General features: G+C 39.5%; 1 protein-coding gene across 1 annotated transcript in view; it reads right to left on the reverse strand.

Annotated features, from left to right (window-relative positions):
* The window catches only part of Itga4 (integrin subunit alpha 4), a 76,343-nt gene that overhangs the window by 52,125 nt on the left and 1,198 nt on the right, over nucleotides 1–23,020 (reverse strand). The window contains exons 2-6 of the mRNA XM_010636805.2: nucleotides 22,895–23,016; nucleotides 4,906–5,012; nucleotides 4,690–4,819; nucleotides 1,622–1,689; nucleotides 222–351 (exon numbers count right to left, since the gene is read on the reverse strand). Coding sequence (XP_010635107.1) covers nucleotides 222–351; nucleotides 1,622–1,689; nucleotides 4,690–4,819; nucleotides 4,906–5,012; nucleotides 22,895–23,016 — 557 coding nt within the window. The remainder of the gene's footprint in view (nucleotides 1–221; nucleotides 352–1,621; nucleotides 1,690–4,689; nucleotides 4,820–4,905; nucleotides 5,013–22,894; nucleotides 23,017–23,020) is intronic.

The following is a 23,020-nucleotide window of genomic DNA, read 5'->3' on the forward strand; positions in this document are numbered from 1 at the left end:
GAGGAGGCTACCTCAGGAGCTCTAGTTAATTATGAAGATGGTAGTCACAAATGTCAATGTAAAAGAATACATTCCCTAAAATTCCACAGAATTTATACTTAAACTAGAGACAGTTTCTACATACTGGCCATGTAGATCCTTCTGAAGATACAATATCCTTTCGTTATAATAACTATTTAACTCCAAGGCAGAGAGAATTTACATTTGTCAATTTACTATACCTAAATAACTTCCAAATTTTACTTGATTTTGCTTGTCTACGAAGGCTTTGTATTTATTTGCAGTTATATTGTAGACAAAAAGAGAGCCAGTCCAATAAGCTGATCCTGGAGCTCCCATCACAATCAAATCCTGTATGTAAAAAGAAAAAAAAATTTAACAGTTAAATATCACCACTCAAAAGCAAATAGTGAATAGGGAGGGCAAAACACTGAGTAATACATTGCTGAAATATGAATATTTTTTCTTAACTTAAAAATACATGACAAAAAAAAAGGGCCAGGAAAGTTGGCTAATGGTTTCTCATTTGAAAACAGAATTTAAAAGGAAAATATTCTAAAACTGTCTCTTCAAATTTATCCAGTGGACTTCAAAAGTCATAGGTAGTCTCAGTGAACAGTAGAGTATGCTTCTAGGAATAGGGTAATGTGTTTTCCCCCAAAGAAAATCAAATATGAGAGATTGATCAATGCTCTTGCTCTTTAGGAAGATAATCAAGTGTTGCCAGAGTGGACTTATTTCAATTGTGAAGACCACTGACTTGGTTTCCTAAAAATGTTAAGACAAGAGTAAAAAAGTTTATTAAAAATCCAGTGGAATTTGAGACCTATTATAAATAGGAATTTAAGAAAAAGCAACAAAAGGTTGGCATAAGGAAGCCTTAGTCTGGTACAGCATGGAAACTTGTAGCAATCAAGTCTATTTATCATGTTTCTGTACTTCTTAAATCTTGATAATTTAAAAGTAAATTCAAATATAAACTAAAGAAAGCACTACTACAAGCATTTAAAAACATAATGACATCGTATTTTACAGAAATTATTCACCTAAAACTTGATAAAGTCTGATCTCCACAGAGTTAGATGATATTCATGAATTCATGATGGAACTTTAAGAGAAACCACAAGATTTGGGAGTTAAATATAATTGTGACCTTTCACAGTATGCCACAAGAGTTCTAATAAAAGAAATCAGAGTTTGGGTATACCTGATTTAAGAGAATATTAACACATCCTTAAACATCCCAATTGCAATATAATGAAAAATGTGGATTCATGTATTTCCCTCCCTCCATAACTGATAATAAAAATAAACTTGAATAGGTATTTTAATTACCTAACAAAAGCTACATAGCTACTTTCGATTTCCATTAAACTACTAATATAACCTATACTCTTTAGCATAAATTTCTACTTTTGAGTGGTATGACCAAAAATATTAATTTTCTCAAACTATATGAAGTATATTTGGAGTAAAAATAGAATATTAACACTGGTAAATTTAAATGATATTGAGATTATACACAATTTTTACTTCAAAGTGTGGCATTGGTTTTTCTAAGTCTTCAGAAGAAAGATATTATATGTAAACATTCATAAACAGCCATATTTTGATCCATTACCTCTGTGAAGAAACTAGATATTCCAGCTTGACAAGATGCAAAGTGTTCTCCAAATTTTCTCACATAATCTAAAATTGAATATAAAAATGATTCAGGATTACATTTTTACATAAACCACAATTTTGCAAGGTTTTTTAGAAATCCTTACAAAGATGCCTTTTAACGTCTGTTTTGTACTATCCCATTTTAAAAAGTAGCAACATAAAATCTAAGCTTACACAACTCGTATTGGTCTTCAAAATATCACCATGAAATGGCAATAAAAACCAAATCTCCCTGTGCCTCCTCTTGAGAATGTGCAGTTCACATGCCGATATTTGTCAAATGAGTAAGATATAAATTTAAGGTGTAAAACATTACGTTCTGTTGTATAAATATACAGTGAAATTACTCCAATAACATATCCATGTCCTCACAGTGACCTTTCTTTGTGTGTGGTCTAAGAGTCCCAAATCTCTTCTATGGCCAATTTCCATGACACACTGTAATATTAAAAACAGTCCACACCATGCATGAGGTCTCCAGACTTTATTCTTTTTACGTAACTAACTTGAACCCTCTGACCACCATCTCCCCATTCCCACCTCGCCTCCTCACCAGACAGCCACCTTCCTGTCTACGTATTTGACAGTTTTTGATTCCACATGTAAGATTATGTGTTATTTGAACATAATGCGCTTCAGGTTCATCCCCGTTGTTACAAATTTTTTTTTTTAAGAAAACTCCTCCACTGTGTGTGTGTGTGTGTGTGTGTGTGTGTGTGTGTGTGTAGGTGAATGCAAACATATACCACAATCCTTTTCTACTCACTTGTCAATGATGAGCAATGACCATGAGTGCAGATATCTCAATGTGGTACTGATTTTATTTCCTTTGGATCACTGGATAGTTCCATTCTTAAATTTTTTTGTAATAGCTGTCCCAATTTACACTCCCTTCATTCAACAGTATGAAAGTGTTCAAATTTTTCATTTATTCCAGAGCTTGTTGCACTTGTCTATTTGATAAATAACCACTTTAACAGGTGTGAGGTGATCCCATTATGATAGAATTGTGCATTCCCTTATGATTAATGACACTGGGCATATTCTGATGTATCTAACAATTTTGATGCTTTCTTTGAAAAGAAAGTTATTGGGGATTTTTGCCCATTTTTAAAATGGGTTTTTTGTTATCAACTTGAGTTCTTTGTGTATTCTGGATATTAACCCCTTATCAATTACATATTTTTCCCCATTCTATAGGGTGTCCTTCATAATACTGACTTTTTCCTTTGCTGTGTAGAAGCTTTTTATTTTTATTTATCTCATTGTGTTTATTGGTACATTTTAGGTATACAGTACAGTTATATTCATTATTGGGATCTTGTGCCCTTACATGACAAGTCTTGGTTCTCAGTTTTTCCCTTTGTTCCTGCCTTCCCGAAGTTTTTTATTTTGATGTAGTTCCATCAAAATATGGAAATCATTTTCCATACCAATATCAAAAATGTTTTCTTCTATAGTTGCCTCTAGAGTTTTATGGCTTCAGTTCTTACATTTTTAAATTCCATTTAGAGTAGGCATTTGTATATAATGCCACAAAAGTTTTTTAAAAAGTTCAACTTCATTAATTTGCACTTATTATCCAATTTTTTCAACATCAAAGAAATTATACTTTGTTATTTTCCAAGTTGGGGAAAATTGTGGAATCAAGGCCAAAACACAGGGTCTTTGTTACAAATCCCTCATGAACGAAGTCTTTTGGGGCTAAGGGGACACAGTTTTGCTTCTTTTGAAGAATTGACATATCAAGAGAACAATCATGATCACAATGTTTGGGTTTTAAAAACAAGGGAATTTAAGTAAATTGCTTTGTAATGTATATTAACTATCCCTTTTAACTATATTTTTCACAATTCTGGATGTGTCAGTTTTATGTCATCTTGAATTTTACTGTAAGAGGGCTAGGTGTATCTAAGCAAAAAAAAAAAAAAATCTTTTGTGAAAATGTTTAAAATTGTAAACCAGAAACTATTCAGCAAAAGATAATAAACATACAGAAACAGACTAACCTCAACTGAGAATTTAATATTCACTTTTTGTCTTCTTGCATCTAAAGATAAAATAGGAATATGCGTGATGCAAGCTCTCTGTGCCATCAGATTTGAGGGAGGGAAGACATCAGTATCATTAGAGTCAATAATGGAACTTGGGGCCAGAGATGTAGCTCAGTGGTTCTGACACCTGTCTCGCAAGCACAAGGTCCCAAGTTCAATCTCCAGAACCAAAAAAATAAAATAAAATAAATAATGGAACTCAGATACCTGGCCAAATTCTTGCCAGTTAAAGAAAATTTTCTTTGATTACTAGGATTTTATTTCTGGTTTTTTGGTTATAAAAATTAGAAATTAGCATTCATATTTTTCTTGGTCTCACCTAAGGAGAGATTTTGAGAGATTGTTTTGTTGCAGATATTATTTTTAAGTGCTCTGTAGACATTCACCACAACATTGATCATTTCTGTGTTTAAGAACTAGATCTGAATATGACGTATGTAAACAGAATTTCTAAGGGAAACGTCTTTCACACTTTAGACACTTATCTCCTGTTATTTCAAGGAACATATGAATTGGAATAAAAGTGGGAAAGACTTGCTTATACTTAAACTTGAAATATTTTGATTACTCCCAGAAGCTGGAGTTAAACCAAGAAACCTAATCTCTTTCCAATCAAACTTTTCAATGTAATTGTACAATTTTAAGTGTTCTATATTTATTGAGGCATTAGACTGACACTGACAATAGTAAACTACAAAAGTGGATAATTATCAACTAGCTTCCATAATTATTCAAGTAAGCTGTAGAATTTCTACTCCAAGAGCATAAACTACTTATGAAAACTAAAGCTCCCTGCAATTGGGTACAGAAAGGAAGGAATACTTTGAATAGTTTAAAAAAAGAAAAAGACGAAAAAGCTATGTCAAAGGTCTTCCTCTTCCTCTAATCACTCACAACTGAAAATTTAAAATAACCAGAAAGGCATCCGCTTCCTCCTTTTGATGTAGTTGATATCCAAATCAAACCTCACCTTGGTAACATGGAGCCATTCTTTTACTGAGTTCTGTTCGTAAATCAGAAGGCATTCCATAGCAAATACCAGTAGGGAGCTTATTTTCATGCCTCATGTAAAATATATTTTTCCATCTATGACCACAAGTCTGAAAATAAAAGACCAAATGGTGTAAAAGTTGCACCTTAGAAATCCAATTTCAGAATGATCCAGTGGGTCAATTCTAATACCTACCACAATGGATCCATTTTCTCCTGGCTGTCTGGAAAGTGTGACCCCCAGCCACTGATTGTCTCTTTCCTCCAAACATGTCTTTCCACAGGGTTCTCCAGTAGGGCTACCTACAGCATTTGAAAGTAAGTTTATCATCAGTTTCCTTGAAGACAGTATTATTTTACAAGAATAAGGAAAATAAACCTCGGCACTCGATATCTCCAATGTTTTTCCTTCAACTACTTCTCACTCATCTTATATTCAGCGTGCAATGGGGCGGGGTGCAAGTCGCTCTGCGCCACCACAGCTACTTTCTCCGACCATGTCATTTTTGTTTGTAAATGACCGAGTTGTAGAGCGCTGGCCCCAGTGGTAAGAGGAGGTAACTATGAGTAGGACAGGAAGCCCTATGAAAACCAGCACAGGCTGTGCAAATACAGCTGTGGGGTCTGAGGCTTAGGATTTGTACTTTTGTTTTAACCATTACAACATAAGCAGCATTGCCGGAGCATTTTTCCCAGTGCTTCGGTATGGTCCTCTGGAATGAAGGCAGAGTTTATTGGAGCCAGAAAGCAGTGGCTGAGCATGTGCAAAGTGGAATGCAGAATTAGCATACTAATAATGCACAGCTTTTAAACTGAACTACCTCAGGCTTTACATTGGGTGGAGTGTGACTCATGTTTTCAACAAAGATAAAAAGATCTGGGAAACCACAGGGTTTCAGCAGTAAATAAAATACTTCAATATGCACTTAGGTAAATGTATGAATAGCTAGAAAGTCAAACATACATAAAATATTCATGTGCAATACAGTACTTTTAAACTAGAAGGCAAAAAGTGATCTTCACTTTTCAGCTGCTGACATGACTTCTTTGCTTTATGTCTGAGAACATATTAAAATCCTGTATTAAAGGGATTTCAAATCAATGATTTGGGGGGAGAACAAGACGCAATTTTATAAGTCTCTTCACAAATTCTCTGTATCATTAGGCACTTTGTCTCCTGTAGCTTTGACCCTCAGACATAGCATCCTGAAAAATATCCAGAATATCTACACAGATAAGATTAATATTTTGGTAGTGGAATCATTTACAACAAGCTCCAGGGCGGGAGAGATTTTAAGAAGCGTGAGAAGATGTGTGCCCTCCAAAACGTCATGCAGGGGAAAAAGAAAAAGCAAAACACAGCCCTAAGCACAGCTGAAGTAAAAGTTTCTGAGCTGCTCCTTTGGAGATTCTGAGCCAGCTGGGTCAGAGTGAGGCCCAAGTGGCTCTTCCGGCAGGAACACTGTTACAACCGAGTGTGAGCGTGGACGGTGCTTTTCTGATCAGGCCTCCGGGAGAATCATCAGCTCCCACTGATTAGCAATGGCTTCCAGGAGGGACAGACTGAGAGGAGGAAAATTACTAAGCCTAGAGAAAGAAGGCTGGGGTTTCTAGCAGTGTCTGCTCCTGAAACAGGAAGAGTCTTACTGTGGCCCAAACCTTGCCAATGATTACTGATGTGAATACAGATGGTTTGTGTGAAAATTAAGGGCTGAAGGGAAGGAGACGAGGGAGAGAAAGAGGAGTGGGAAGAGAGGACAGAATGGAAGATTCAAGACTACATGAAGTTGAAGTTTCTGGCATTTAGCAGAATAAACTTTACCATCCATAAAATACCTTCTCTGAAAATATCACAGCTTTCTAAAATTATAGTCAACACTCAAGTAATTATACTCTGGCTCAGTTGCCTCAGATAAAGAGTCAGAGGTAACAAAGAATACCTGATCTCTTAAAATACGGTACATTTAAACACTCAGTAAGATTACATCCAGTATTTAGAAACAAATTGATTCTAGAGAACACCAACCAAAAGCTGAAAAACAACCAACAGCTTGAAACCACAAGATACCGTGGAAGTTGCTTGATGAAAATGGCCAAAAAGTTCTTACATTCAAGAATAATGTAAGGTTATCATCAATTTCTTTGCTGAGCTCTGTTTCTTAAATTCAGAAATGAAGATCAGAGACGCTCTCCCATTGCTGTTCCTATTCAGGTGGCTTCCCAAGACAGCTGTGGCTCCACCCGGTGATACAAGGATGTCACCACTGCTCCATCGCACATTTGCTAACTTTCTCCCACCAGTAACATCGCTTCTCTCCAACCTCTTTTTCGTCAAGTTGAGTCTTTCCTGGACCCCAGTGGGAACAACTACTACATTATCCAGTGACTTCAGGGTGAATCTATGATCTTACAACCACCTGGGGACTTTGGCTCACACCCTTCACTTCCCTTTCTCCTAATTCTAGGTTAAAAACAGGAACAGAGAACAAACAACCTTCTGGAAGCCACAAGAAAGAGAGGTTGCCCTAAAAACAAATGGAATAAAAGCTTCCCCAGGATTCTAGTGTGGGACTGATTCACCTGTCAGCAGAAGAGATTTCAATAGGACAGCATGGGGTGGGCTTGTAAGTGGGAAATATGGGGATGGGGTTAAGGACTACTGTACGTGGTATCATGTATTTGTGACTATGTGACTCCAACAACAGATGCCTTGTAGTTGACAACATTCTTGATTCATGGTAATTTTAAAATAATGCATTATACATTGTTAATCTAATCTTGGAAAACACAGATGACCCTCAGCATCAGCCATCAAGGGTCCTTAGCCACACAGTATGTAACCATTCAGAGGAAACTGGTGGAATTAATATCCTGTAGGAAGAAGCATTTTCACTTTTGCTGGAGTGGCTGCATGTTTGTTTACAAGTATGCTGGCCTACTTCCAAGGTTAGGAGACAGTGGCTTCATTCATCTTGGCCCAGACTACTTCTTGTTCATCATCCCACTCCCAACACATGGGCCTGAAGTGTGTGCAAAGGGAGAAGGGTCTGGAGACGCGACACCACACACAGCTCCAACTGGGAGTTGACTAAACTTCTATTTGGGTCCGGTATCTTAGTGTGAAATGAGTGTGCAAAAGGGTGAATGTTGAAGACAGTCATGCTGTGAAGCAGTTACTCTTTCCCAAACACACACCCAAAATAGCTAATCCAAGTCAGTGAACGAACACATATACTCACATTGGTTATGTTTCTCTTTTTCACTACATGGCAAAAGCCCTCGAACCCACTGACACCAATGAAATTCCAGCACTGAATACAGGACAGAATCAGTTCAGGAAGACCCTAGAAGTCCTCAGTTCTGCTCTGAGTCTTTCCTTCATTTCTGAGAGCATTTCCCCTTATCTTAGTAGTGCCTGCAGAATCTCACAGAAGAGGTCAGAAGGCCTCATGAACTTATATTAGGCCTCCTGTCAGGGTCTCCGCCCCTTCTCCACAGGTTATTCACCCTTGACTGGCCCTTAGGATCACCTGGGGAAAATTTTAAACAAAGACCAACACCTGGGGTCCCTCACAGCAGCTCAGGTGTGCTAGGTCAGGGTGGACGCCCAGACACCAGAGTTTGTAAGAGCTCCCAGGGAGCCGTGGTTGGGCTGGGCCTGGGATTGTAATCAACTGCTGGTGGCTATGCTTTTCCTGTATTATTTTTTAAAAAGATAGCCTGTTTTTACAATAACAGTAATGTCTTTATGTCCCCCTCAGTTTCAACTAGATATTGAAAGAGAATATCAAATGTTAAGCAGATTTTCTTCTCAGAGAGGTTAAAGGTGATAATTATTGAAGTGTCACAAGAAAGGCTAGTTCTCATGCATTTCCCTAATGAAACACCACAAGTGAACTCAGATTGTGTTTACATTTTACCTAGATGCCATGCTGCAAGTATTCAGTGCATATATTACTAATGAGAACTCTCAGTAAAGTACACCAGCTCCATCACTGAAAAAATACTTTACATGATCTAGCATTAACATGTGACAGTTTTCCGCATTTTCATAAGCCCGAAAGACTAATCCCCTAGCACAGGAATACTTTTCCCCAGTAGACTCTAAACAGAGCAAAGCCATGTAACAACCACCCGCTTATTCTAAAATTAAGCTCCTCCTTTTTCCTTTTTTTTCTTTTTTAGTGTGGGGGGAAAAAGCCTATGCTTACTACTTTAGTTATTTTCAACCACTGATCTGCGACAGTACAAATGCATGTGTAAATGTAAGTAAACGGTCATTCTGATCATTGCTTGTAAACAATGTTAGTATGAACTCACTCAGGGTCACTCTCTGCTCCTTTCTTCACTTTTAAATTTTTTAAAAATTCACACCAGTGGTTTTATTTTCATGGCTCCACATGTCAAAAATGTGACAAGGACGATGGAAGAGGAGATATCCAGTCTGTGTGTCACTGCAGTGGGGGAAGCTGGACTGCTCTGCTCCTGGCAGCATTCCCGCCTCTCAGCAGGACTGGACACACAAGCCGCAGGAACTCATGTGCCCTGGCTGTGCTTAAGGGGGAATGTTGTAAGGTGTTACACCGCCACACAAGTGCATGGCCAGCATGCACTGCGCTAACCTGCTCTCTGGGATGGGGAGACAGCTCTGGACAGAGCTTGTCCCTTTACTGCTGTTCTTCCCACTTCTCCTCCACATCAGCATCGCCTTAAGGTTTAGGATAGTAACACAGGACACAAAAGGAGGGCACGGCATTTGTGGGTTTGAGGATCTTGCCAGAGCGTGGGTTATGAGTAGAATGATTTAAGACCAAGAATCAGCTGGGGCCCGCGCACTGCCTGTCCCAGAGGGCTTCCCCAGGACCGTGGGAGTCAGCAAGATCTGCACGAAGAGCGTGGACACAGCACACGTGCAAGCACCCTTTCAAGTTGCTATCGTTACCTTGGCTGCTTTAAGGATCGGGCTAACAATACCAAGCCGCACGAGTCACGCACACACCCGCCTCCATAAAACACCTGCAGCCCCTCGCTGCTGGGAAAGACCTATCCAACTCACTTATTAACTCACTTTGATCCCACAGGAGTAGCAGAGGACTGTATTAGCAATCCCTTTTTATACATGAGAAAATTGAGTCTTAAAAGAAGTCAAATAACTTGCTGGAGTTTATGGGGCGGGTAAGTGGGAAAAAATAACATTTTCGATCTTGCGGGTACTCTACAAACATTTCAGACATCCAAACGAACCAAGTTCAGTTTCATTTCCTAAATCTGCCCACTGTCCACAAATCAACTTTCTTTCTGCTGTTCACGAAAAATGTCACTGCCATGGTCCCCTCCCTTACCCCGTGCTTTTGCTCTATTTCGATCGGTTTTCAGCATTTCCACTGAAGACATAAGGAAAAGGTCAGTCTCAAAGTTCTTCTTTCTGTACCTTGTTGACAGTTCAGGTAAGACCCTGGGTGGGGAACCCTGGGACTTTCTGATGAAGTAATGTGTCTGGTTGATCGGCTTGTGTCACTGTGATGTGGCTTCCCCGGGAGACATTCAACAGCTCTCAGCCTGGCTTTCCAACTACTAAGACAGCACACACTTAACCTGATCTTTCAAAATTCATGACCTGACTTCAAGTTTCAGAAAAGTAGCAAAAGCCTTCCAGCAGTTACTTTCTTTTTTTAAGACCTTCTGAGGTCTACTGAAAGATGAATGCTATGTATTTCAAATTATTCCACTTTAAATGTTTTCTTAAAATAATAATAAAAACAACAACAACAAAAACTCTTCTTTAGTTCTTTATTCCATGGAATTGTTCACCTAACATTTGTTGAAAAGAATTCTAAGAGAAAATAATGTTTGTAATTTCTTTATCTACAATAAATTTAGAACATTAAAAAAACGTGTGGGATAAAAAGTGAGCCAGCAAAATGAAAAATGACAACAGCACAGAACCTACCATCAAAGGGCTACGAGGCTGACAGAAGCTTACAGCTTTGGTTACAAGACTGCCTGACTCTAATAAGTGTTCAATATACAGCAAGGGCTTCAGCTCCCTAGAGCTCCTTTGTTGCCTTAATTTGAACTAGGCCAGCAGAGGGCGATTACAGTACCCTGACATGTGAGTAGCGGCCTTAATCCAAATGGCCCTTTCATTTGGTTTTTCTCATGAAACCCTACCCAAGTCCATTACATTATATTTCCTATGATCAAATTATACTTTTCTTATACATCTAATTATGGTGGTGATGTTTCGAAAAGAGAGTAGTGATGTTTATTGATTCAACAGCAAAAAAAATATTTTTGAATAACAAAAAGTAAAATATCCAAGTTCTACAGGTGACACAGGATACAAAAGTACTATGCTTCCAAGACCCTTTCCTCCAGTTAATCTCAAGGCAAAGTGTCAAAGCATTACTAGCTTGGCATGGTGGTGGCCACCTATATAATCCCTGTTCTCAGGGAGGATGAGGCAAGAGGATTACAAATTTGAGCCCAGTCTGAGCAATTTAACAACTCAGCCAGATCCTGTATCACAAGAAAAAAGAAAGGAAGAGGGGGGAGAAGGAAAGAAAGAAGAAGGAAGGAGGGAAGGAAGGAAGGAAAGGGATACAGCTCAGTGCGAAGGTCCTGAGTTCAATCTCCAATAGCGTCACGGTAGCCGCAGGGGAGAGGGGGTCAAGCATTAAATGAAATATCAGAACATCAAAGTGAGAATCATTTGAAAGTATTTTCATTTGGAAAAACATGTCTTTAAGTCTCAGGCTGGCTAAGAAAAATCTCATAATTGCTAATAGCCACGCTCAATTTATGTGAAAATTTGTTCATATAAACATAGGCCTCAAAAAGCCAGTATACTCATCCTCTATACTTCTGGTTTTTTGTTTTGTTTTTGTTTTGTTTTTTTTCAGAAAGAAGTTCAAGGTGGTTGAGGTGGCACATTTCTATAATCCCAACTACTTGGGAAGCTGAGGCAGGAGGATTGCCAAATTCAAGGCCATCCTGTCTCAAAATTTTAAAAAAATAAATGAAAATGCCTGGAGCAGTTGAGCACCTGGCCTCGATGTGTAGTACCTCAAAAAGAGGATTTGACACAGAAGTGAGTATCCTCAGGGAGTAATGCCACATCACAGGGTTACAACTTGATAGAGGCTGGTTGGTACCGAGTAGTCACTAGGCCTCAGCATCCTAGAGAACAAGGTCACTGTGAGGATGATTCTAGCTTTAGGACAGCGGTGGCAAAACGAAGGCACATGTGCCACAGTGAGCTTTGTTATCACTGACAGCTCAAAAATGTTCGCCATCACTGGTTTAGGGCCACCACTAGAGCCCTGATCTCAAACTTCACAATTGTACAGTAAACCTTTACAACTGTTTTTAATAACAACAGAAGCAGAGGGTGAATGTAATTCAGTAGGGAAAGTTACTATAATTATTAACTTTTATGTCTGCTATGTACCAAGCATATTGTAATACATGTAAACACATATACTATCTCATTTAAATTTTCCTGATGAGGTTGGTATTGTATTATCACTTCTCATTTTACAGATGGAGAAGCATTAACGGGTGACTATCTTTCCCAAGACCATAAAACTAACAAGTGGTCAAGGAAGGTTCGACATCACAGTCAGCCCCCACCTGCTGCTACCTTACAATGATTTCATATTAGTATTTTCCTTGGTAAGAACTCAAACATTGACACTGTTAATAATCCTACATTACATTTCATCCGTCTCTGAAATAACACACTACTAAAATTTTGTAACATTAACATGCAGCCTTAGAAAAATAAGAAAATCCCCTACTGTCTTGGATTTAAAGTTTCACTTGAAAAGCTAACAGGAATGTCTGATTCTATTCTGGATACCTGTGAAATACAGAGCAAGAAGTCTAGGGAAACTTGATAACACTTAATGCTTCAGTCAGTGCTGAAGTTCTGTGCTTGGTTAGGACGGATGTGGATGCAAAAAGGAAAAAGGGAAGTCAGGAAAATAACAAGGTTTAAAAATATGGGAGCGCAATAAAAACCAGCGAGGAGGCCCTTTTCCTAACTGAGGAAGGGTTGCAGTGAGACAGAGGCATCTGTGACTGGCAGACAAAGTGACCGTATGTATGGTGACCAGAAAACTTTCCCTAGAAAGCAAAGAATTGTTTTGGGGTGAGGAGGACCTGGGACGCTTTCACCAGCAAATGATTTGCACTGATAAGAGTCTCCTATGTAGGGCATAATTTTAAAAATCCAATTCACTTCACCCAAGGAATCCCCCCCAAAAAGGATGTGACAAATCTGTAATGTTAATATCTCTGGATATTTCCTTAGGAGTTCTAGTATTTCATATGATTCATTTCAAAAAGTTCTCTCATCATTTGCAATATATCCATTGGAGTGAAGTGAAAACATACGTTGTCATCATTGAGCCCTGTCTTGACACTTGTAAGTCCCCCTTCTACGTCCTGATCTGATGTCTCTGGCTATCCTGAAAACAAAATTTGTTTTAAATGAGACCACCTCTAAGCTCCAATCCCAAGAGTGACTGCTATTATTTGGGTGGCCTTTGAGAGTAGGTGAAGTATTTGGAGTCTGAGCTGACTTTGACACCTGAGAATGGTGCTGAAATAGGCATCAAATCCAGAATCCCACCCACAGCTGAGAGATGCATCTGTTCACTTTGCATTCATTGCATTGCTACCCTGAGCTCATCAAAACCATTCAGACTAGGCTCTGCTCCTTGGCTCTCTCCTCCAAGGAGGCTTCTCTGGCTATTCAAGCAATTTTTCCTTGCTGTCATGGGCTCTATTATGGTGCTTATTGTATCATCTCCTGAATAAGTATCTACACACCTCCATTTCCTGTCATTTAGACAGTTCTCTGAGGGTTTCATACCATATCTTACTCACTCTTTCTATTTCCAGTACATAGCAGAAGTCATTGACAGTATGTGTTGAATTAGTGAAAAGAAGCCAGTTGCAAGTGTTTGCCACTTCGCATTCCTGACTTCTCAACTTTCTGCAATCTAGCTTTGCCATTTAAACCCAATGTTACCACAGTTACAAATGAACCAGTTTTCTCTAAACCCAGTGAAACTGCTTAAATTCTCATCTTGTATGGTACCTTGGTAGCTTTTAATGCTGCCACCCACTCATCTCTTCTCTGAACACGCCCGTCCTCTGACTCCCAATGCTCTCTCAACCTGAGTTCCTTGCGGCCTTTCTCGTTCCTCCTGTTCAGTCTTGTTTTTTTTCAGGCTTCTCCTTTCTTTTTCAGTGGATGGATGACTATGAGAATCATCTGGGGACCTCTGGAAACTCCTGACGCCCTGCTAACCATTACCAGGGATCTGATCAGTTTGAGATGCGGCCACTGGAACTGCTGTTCTTGAGGCTCTGCAGTATTTAAACTGCAGCCAGGCTTGAGCAGCTCTGTTCAAGCCACTTCAAACTGTGGGGATCCTCGGGGGTCCACCCTTGATCCTATCGTCTGTTCAGATTAGAGAGTTCCTGGGATAAGCTTATTCACCTCCAGCCTGATGACCACTTTCATGTCAATCACATTCAGCTTTCGATTGTCACTGTAGACCTCTCTCCTGCGCTCCAGACTCGAACAACTAACTGGTCAGTAGACAGTTACTTCTATGTCCCATAGGACTCTCAAGCCAAAGAAATATATCACTTTACATTTGTCTAGAAAACCTGCCTGTTGACCCTTTTTACGTACACAGCTCCATTATTTATTCATCAGCCCAAGTCAGATCCTTGAAGGTCTGTCCTCATCTTTCTCATTTGACAATTACCAAATGCCCTGGAATCTACCTTCTAAGCATCTGCAGAACCTCTGCTTCTCTCCATATCCCGCATGATGTCTTGACACAGTAGAGGTTCGTATCATGGCAATCTATACTACCAAAAAGCTTCCTATAATTGTCTTACTACCTTGAGTCCAAAGCATTCACTACCCTGCAGCTAGAAGATTCCATCGAACACATATATCTGACCATGTCGCTCTCCAGCTTGAAACGCCACAGTATAAATTTGTACTTACAAAGTGGTCCCCCAAATAATGCGTACTCGTGTCTTCAACCTACAGTTCAATACACCATCTACAGGCCAGAGTACGCATTTTTCTTTCAGTTCTTCAAAAGTACCATGCTTTCAGAGAGCTCAGGATCTTCCTGTCTGTCTGGCACACATTTCCGTAACCTCTGCCTTTGCTTAACTCCTGGTTGCTCCCCAGCTCTTCATTTGAATCCCAGTTCCTCAAGAGGCATCACCTTATTATTTTTTTCCTGGAAATTTGTATTAATACACGTTTGCAGTACATAATGCTTCCATTCCTTGTGTGGAGTTGGCATATGGACCTAAGGCATCTTAATTCCTCTTCTCATCCCCTTCCCTCCCCAGCCTCCTCCCTTCTTCCATCTCCTGATCCCATTCCTATTCAAAAGAGATCTATTTCTCTACTTTTGATTACCTTTTATCTTGCTATTTATAAATTGTTTTTCATATAAGAGAAACCATGTGGTATTTAAGGTTGTGTATCTGATTTATTTCACTGCACAATGTAGTCTCAAGGTACATCATTTTCCTACAAATGACTCAAGTTTATTTTTCTTTAGGGCAGAGTAGTACTCTACAGTGTGTAATACCACCTTTCCTTTATTCATTTATCTGTTGATGGGCATATAGGCTATTTAGATGTTATGAATTGTGTTGTTACAAACATGGGTATGCATATATCACTGTAATGTGATGTCTTTTAACTCTTTGTAGAAGATACCTAGGAAGAGAATATCTGAATCAAATGAAATTTCTAGTTTGAGTTTTTATTCTAACTCGATTGGATCCCTTCACCATATTTTTCTCTAATCCCGGTACCTACAGACTAAACCCTGTGGGGGAAAACATGTTTCTTTTGGACACCCATGTCTCTTTCTGGTTCTTCCCCTACAGCATCCCTCAGTAAATGACTATCTAAATGAACAACTCATGTGTTCAAGGCAGCACCATATCTGGCCCCATAGCTATTGCCAAGATGGGAGATTTCTTAGTTATTAGAAATATTACTTAGTGACCAAAGAAATAAAAGGCAAAAAATAAAATGCACTTACAAAACCTCAATCTCTCAAATTAGGAAGAAATCTCAATCACTGGGAAATAAAGTTCGAGAAACTGGGAGAACTTTCCATTAACCTGAAAGTTTATTAACAAACCTCCCTGTTTTGATTTTTTGCATAAGTGGCATCACAGGCCTATGCACAGGGCTGATTTTTCCAAACAGATGATCTGCATCAACTTCAGCTTCATAAGTTACAAAGCATATTGCACATGAAAAGGAAAAAGAGAAATATCAAGAAAAATATATGTGCTGTTTCAACAGTGACATGTTTGCCTTTAAGATTATCCTAATAACTCTTGCAAATCAGGCAGAAGTGAGGGTGAAAGAATCATTGGTTTAATGATGCAACACTTAATTTAACCTCTTCCAAACAGTCATGCAATATAAACTAGGAGTTTTTCTAAAGACATATAATTTACAAAAAGAAATTCAAGGAGGGTAATGGTGACTAACGCATGACGGACCATTGGTCTTTCCAGTATGAAAAAGAAGGGCACAGACAAAATGCTTAAAAGCCCAGTAAATAGACCACTTGGTCTGGAAAAGAACTGAAAGTCTTACTAATTTATGCATCAACACTGGGAAAGCACCTACTGAAAATGCAATGGTATTTTACACAGGGAATTTCTCTTTCTTTACAATAGTGTTGTTTCATAGAAATATAACGCAAGCCTACAAGATCTCATTAATTTTAGATTAGCCATACTATAAACATAAAAGTAAAAGCATGAAGTAAATACATTTAATATTAAATACATTTAATTTAATTAATTTAAATTAAATACATTTAATTTAATAAATCTAAAATATTAATAATGCAATCAATTTTTGTTATGAGTCAGATCTAAATTTGCCTCAAAGCCTTATGTGTTCAGTAGTGATTGGGAAGTGATTGGGACATAGAGGTGCTATAATCAAGAGTGGATTGATCCATTAAAAAGTTCATGGCTAAATATGCTACTATACAGACTGGTTGGAAGAGGTGTGGGAATGTGACCTGCAAAGGTGTATTCCTGTCCCAGGCTTCTCCTCATCTCTCCTCCTGGCCCCCATGGGTTGAACAGCTTTCCTCTGCCATGCCCATCAATCCAGCCATTTCTACCTTGGAGCTAACCAACAATGCTTGAACTAATTCTCTGAAAGTCTGAGCCAAAATAAACCTCTCCTCTTTTAATGTACAGGTGTTGAGTATTTTTTGGCAGTGATGAGAAAGTGACTAACACAGAAAATTGGTATTGGGCATGGGGTTATTACTGGACAATACCTAACCTTGCTGTTCAGAAGCCTTTGGAACTAGTTTGCAGGAGGAATCTAGGAAGCTTTGGAGATGTAGGCTGGAGAAACTCTACAGTGCTGTAAGTAGAGCTTGATGGGTGATTTTGATCAGAGCTTAGAAGACCAGATGATGGTAGGAATGCAGACAATAATGGCCAGACTCATGAAATTTCAGATGGAAATGAGGACTTTACTGGGAAATGGATAAGAGGCCATTCATGATTCATTCTGATAAAGAACTTATCTTCATTTTTGTCCATGTCCTAAGACCTTGTCTTAGGCTGAATTTAAAAACTAATAAACGTGGCAAAGAAAATTTCAAGGCAGCCCAACATTCAGGCTATAAAATAAGTACTGCTGGCTTTTTACAACCATATCTATAGTGACAATCAGGAGCAAAAAGCAGAGCCGGAAGACATGAAAATTGTGCAGCTTTGTTAGAAAGGAAGCAAAGTTGAAGCCAACAAGAATGTAGCTGCTGAAAATAACAGTGCCATTAAAACGAAGCCAAGTACTTTGTATAAAGACAAGAGGAAAGATGCCTTGATGGCCTCTCAGAAATTGGCCAGAACCCACCCATCACATGCTCAAAGGTGTAAACAGTTTAATTACTTTAAAATACTTTGCTTTGAGAAGAGAACCTGAGAGCATCCTGCTCTCTCAGGGCCACCTAGGGAAACATTTCCCCAAATTCAGCTTCTCAGAGGCCACTGCAGCCATGATCTGAAGAGGCCTGGCTATTGCTCAAGCTGGCAGCATACGGAGGTGTCATTTACATGGTGCTGGCTTTTTAGGCATGCAGAATCCAAGGGTTCTGGAGTCTTGGAGCTTCGACCCTGAATGCAAAAGAAGACTGAGAAGACAGGACAGAGAAGGAAGTACATAAAGCTATGAGAGGGAAATCGAGGGGGCAGTGGAGACCTAGGAAGTTGGAGATGCCAGGAATATGGAACATCTGCTGAGAAGAACTACAGGCACAAGGCAAAACCACCCCAAAAGAAAAGCTATGTCTGCCACAACCAACACAACCACAGAGGCAGAGCAGCCCTAGCTTTTTGCTACTCCTACCTCACTACAACTTGCCCTGGGTGCTACTCATAGAGCTATAGGATTAAACGTTTGCCCTGCTGGTTTTGGTTCGATTCCTTTCTATCCCCCATTCTGCCTTTTTGGAATGAGAATGTTTATCCTGTGTCATTGTATTGGAATTATATAACTTTTGTTTTTAATTTTTAAAGGAGCTCACTGGTAAGAGTTTGCCTTAAGTGTCAGAGGAGACTGGACTTTTCAGCATTGCTGGAATTGTTATGACAGGCAACATTTAGAGATGCACTAAATCCATTTTTCATAATGTGATGGACATGGGACTTTGGGGGGCCAAGGGTAGAATGTTATGGTTTAAATCTAAAATGCCCCCCTCGAAGTCTCATGTGTTCAGAGGTGAGGATTTGGGAAAGTGACTAGAACATGGGAATAGTCATCAGTAGGCTAAGCCACTAATGATTCTATAGCTGAAGGTGCTTTAGGAGGTGAAGGTCAGAAGCAGTGAGTCACTGAGATTGTGACTTGGAAGACTGTATTCTTGTCCCTAGCTCCTCCCTTCCTGGCCACCATAGGTTGAACAGTTTTCCCCCATGCCCTTCTACTGTGCCACTTCTGCCTTGAATCCAACTAAATTCTCTGAGACTATGATCCAAAACAAACCTCTCCTCTTTTAAGTTGTATGTGTTACCTATTTTGTACCAGCAATGGGAAAATGACTAATAAAATATTGACTTTAAGTATTTCTTTCAAATGTAATCAATGTCTTAAGTTTTTTGTACTGTGGCTTTGAAATCTGGACTGTAACTCACATTACGGCCCCACTCATTGTAGTAACTGCATGTGCTGAAGAGCCACATCCGACTAATGGTTGCATTACTGTCCAGGTGTGTGTATGTGCTATCAAAATAAGGAAAGATCTAGAGTATCCTTCGAATAATCAAAGACTTGTAAGTACAATTTGATAATTATTGATTTATTATATTCTAATTCTTTGCTATGGGCAGTCCATGGATAGACCATGTGTAACTATATTAGTGGAGTCACTATTGGTAATTCCCTGATTCAGGAAGCATTTGTGATCAAAGTTTCCTTCAGCAAACCTCAGGAAGACACAGAGTTCTGGATGGAAAAAGAGGTAGACATGTAGGAATCACCGTAGCCACCCCAGTTTTTATGATCACCTTCCTCTGGTTTACAGAGAGAATTATAAAAGAAGTAAGATGGGACACCTCTCCGGAAGACAGTGACCTGAAAGCAGCCTGAATGTGAAGGAAGAAAAGCACCTTATGGTGCAATACAGGCAGTTGTCTTGGTGCCGCTTCTGCGGTCAATTCACTTTCTAAACAGGAACTCCTAGCATCTCCCATCCTGAGCATTCCAGATAGATGGGCACTTATAGCTTGATTCAGATGATGGTTACAGTAAATACAGCAGGGTATACAATATCATCTGCAGGGTATGGTAGAATGGGGAGCTAGTAACCTCCTCTTCTCAGAAAAGGAGTCCATCCGAATGAGCCACTGCTGTGACATCCCACAGAGAGACTTGGAGAAGAGTGGACACAGATGTTCTGAATCTCATAGGAGATTAGCATCGTTCTGAGGCCCTGTACCTTCAGATTCACAACAGCGGGTGACTCCAAATGAAATGGGACACCTTTCTGTCCCAACAACTATAGCATGGCCTTCTAACACTTTTGATGAGATAACAAGAAAATATTATTGTCAAGTTTTAGCTCAACCATCATCTTTTAACTCACACATTTAAGTTTTTCACATTTGGTTTCATTCATTGATTGGCCCCTGTGAAGTTTAAGCTGAACTGTCAACTTGACTGGCATGGCAGCTAACTAGGGGTGAGGAAAGCATTCTTCTTAGTGCATCTGGCTGGGCCATGGAGGCAGCACCATGTGAACCACACACTGCTCCTGACCCCTTCTTCACTGGCACCATTGCCCTGTTTTGCTTTCCTGATGCCATTAATTAAGCAGCTGTGCACTGCTGTGATGTTCCTGCCTTGCACTGGCTCTCCTGAAAACCGTAAACCAAATAAAACTTTCTCCTTTAAGTTTTGGGTATCACATATAGGGTGATACCCACCCTAATGGGAAATGGAAAAACTAACTACAAAATGGGAAATGGGAAAACTAACTAGCACAGCCCATTTCTTTACACTGACTTGTTACTTACAGATGACTCACACATATAAATTTAAGTAGAAAGTAAATAAACTCATATTTTTTAATATCTCCAAAGTATCGAACATTTTCCAAACATTACAATTACTGACAGTTGAGACAAGATAGTTAAAGCTATCTTACATAGAACGTTCTCTATGTTTCTGTGTGTGCCCTGCACAAAACTTCTTCATAAGAAATAGTACATACTCCACAAACCTTACAATCCTAAGATATCTGTATCCGTTTATTATTTTCAGTGTTTTCTTTCCAGACTATAGGCTCAATCTTTTCTCTTATAGCTTTAAGTTAGTTCTGAATTTGCTCTAATAGAGACAGTTGCTTTATATAAGGACGAAAAGATGTACTGTTGAGAACGTTACATGAGAAAAAACTTCAGTCATTTTACTTCTACCTTTTGTTTTGCTGTTTCGTTTCTCATAGAAGAGAAACTATGCAATACATAAGCTAGATAGATCTCTCAAATGAAATGAGCAGGGGATCGACAGATGGAGGAAAGAGGGAAGGAGAGAAGGCAAGGGAAATGGTAAGAGCAATTAAGATGTGCTGTGTACCTGTACCGCCATGAAATGAATGTAAATATTATGTACTGTAGGAATTCTAAAAGTGCCAAACCTCTAGAAAAAAAAGAAATAACTTTAGGAAATGATTTTACAAATATTTAGAACTATTTCTACAGCTATGAATATTTTAACCAGTTGACGAGGAATTTTGTATTCCCTTTTGCCCCTCATCTATGTAAGTTCACTTTATATTGACCAACATTCTGAAAGTTAAAATATCACTTTGGCTTATCATTTCTAATGAATTCTCTTACTCACTAGTCAGGTTGAGGCCAAACTTTCACTTCACTTTTCTTTATCCTTGCAATAAATTTCCATTTATGTTTTTTATACATCTACCAAGGCCACACGTCTCTTAAGAAAATTGCTGTAGTCAATCCATACACTCTAAATGCCCAGTGAATTTTCATTTTCCCTCAAACAACAGCCTTTATTGTCTAAAATTTTATGGAATATTGTGACATGATCCTTTCAGTTAAACATACACATCCAGAAATAGATTCTGTGCCTGTGCAGACAGGAAATAGGTGCTAAATAGTGACAGTTATAATGGCACAGACCGGGAAACTACGGCAGAACAACAAAAAAGAATTGTACCCTACGGAGACACTGGCAAGACCCTCAGGCAGATCCAGGTTGACTGCTTCGCTCCCTAGTTCTTCTCCCCACCATCCTTTCATGAAATGAAAGTCCAGCTTTTCAAAACGATTCCCACCTATTGGTCTGAGAATGTTTTATGCATCCCTCATCTGTGCTTGGGGAGGAGAATGCTTACGGAAGGCTGAGTCCTGCTCTGCGTGCTACAGACAAGGGTGCTCTGAGAGAAAAGTAAAGAATTTCCTGGGGCCATGCTCTATTTGAATTCTTCTGAATGAAGGAAATCAGCCCCACAGTTTGAGAAAAAGCAAAGACTGCCATTTTGAAAGAGTAGTTAAAGGTGCAGTAAGTGGCTATTCTCAAAAGTCTATCTACAGTGAAGAAAAATAGGATAAAAGTACCAGTTGTGACCTTCTATTCCCCCCTTACAGAGGGTGTATCAGTTCAGCACACAACATCCTGGAGCCTTTCTTTAATTATTTGCGCTAAAGATACATATATGAAATAAAAAGGCTTACACTTTGTACCCAAGCAAATCTGATTTTGTCTTGGAATCACACCTGCCACTCACAAGGTCAGTAAAGGTATTCCCAACTCTAAGTCCAAGGCCTCATAAAATAGGAACAATACGTAACAGGGTTTCTCAGCGGGGGCAAAAATTAAGCAGTATATGCAGCAGTGCCTGACAGTGTTTGGAACAAGATAGGTCTGAATTAATATGGTTCCCCTTTTTTTTCTTCGCATATTTGTTGCAGCAAATGGACTTCTGACTTTGAAATGCGAAACTTCTCCCCTCCCCCACCAGTGCACATTTTCAAGTTGGCGCAAACCTAAGACAAGACATTAAGAAATGACAGCACAACGACAGGCTCACTGAGCATGGGAGTTTGGGGAAAGGAAAACTAGTAATTATATCTTAAACCTCACGTTAATTAACCATGGAGACGCCAAATTGTCTTTACCCTCTTCTTTTACACTGTATCTTCTATGTAAAACTGCATCACTTCCTTTGAAGGACAACTCCAAAAGCCCTCAGGCTGAAATGACAGACTATGGGATCAATTCCAGCTGCTACGCCTCCTCTGCTCTTTAGCCTGTTCTTTAACAAAGTTAATAGGTCAGTAAGTCTCGCTTAGCGGGGCTGTCCTTAACGCGCTGAGTCTATACTGTGCTCCACACATGGAGGAAGGGGAGAGGTGAAAGAAGACGGAGCTTAAGAAACTTTCCCATCGCAGTTTTGTCACCGTAGCGCACTCATGCCATATGCTAAAAGCAGAAAAATGCCCCCAGAGAGTTGGGGAAGGAGAAGAAACTGGGGTCACAACTTTTTCCAGGATTTGTCCTCCAGTGGGGTCCTCGAGGGAAGAGGGGTCACTACCTCCTTTTCCCACACCCAACTCACCCAGCTGGAGCTGTTCGCACGTCCGGTCGGGGTTCCTTCCGATCCTGCATTTGTAGATGGCCCCGGGACTGAGCACCGACGCGTTGGCGGGCCAGGTGGCCGTGGGCGCCCCCACCACGAGCCTAG

The sequence above is a fragment of the Fukomys damarensis genome, unplaced genomic scaffold, assembly GCF_012274545.1.
Source record: "Fukomys damarensis isolate Sample0158 unplaced genomic scaffold, DMR_v1.0_HiC HiC_scaffold_26, whole genome shotgun sequence".
Classification (NCBI taxonomy): Eukaryota; Metazoa; Chordata; class Mammalia; order Rodentia; family Bathyergidae; genus Fukomys; species Fukomys damarensis.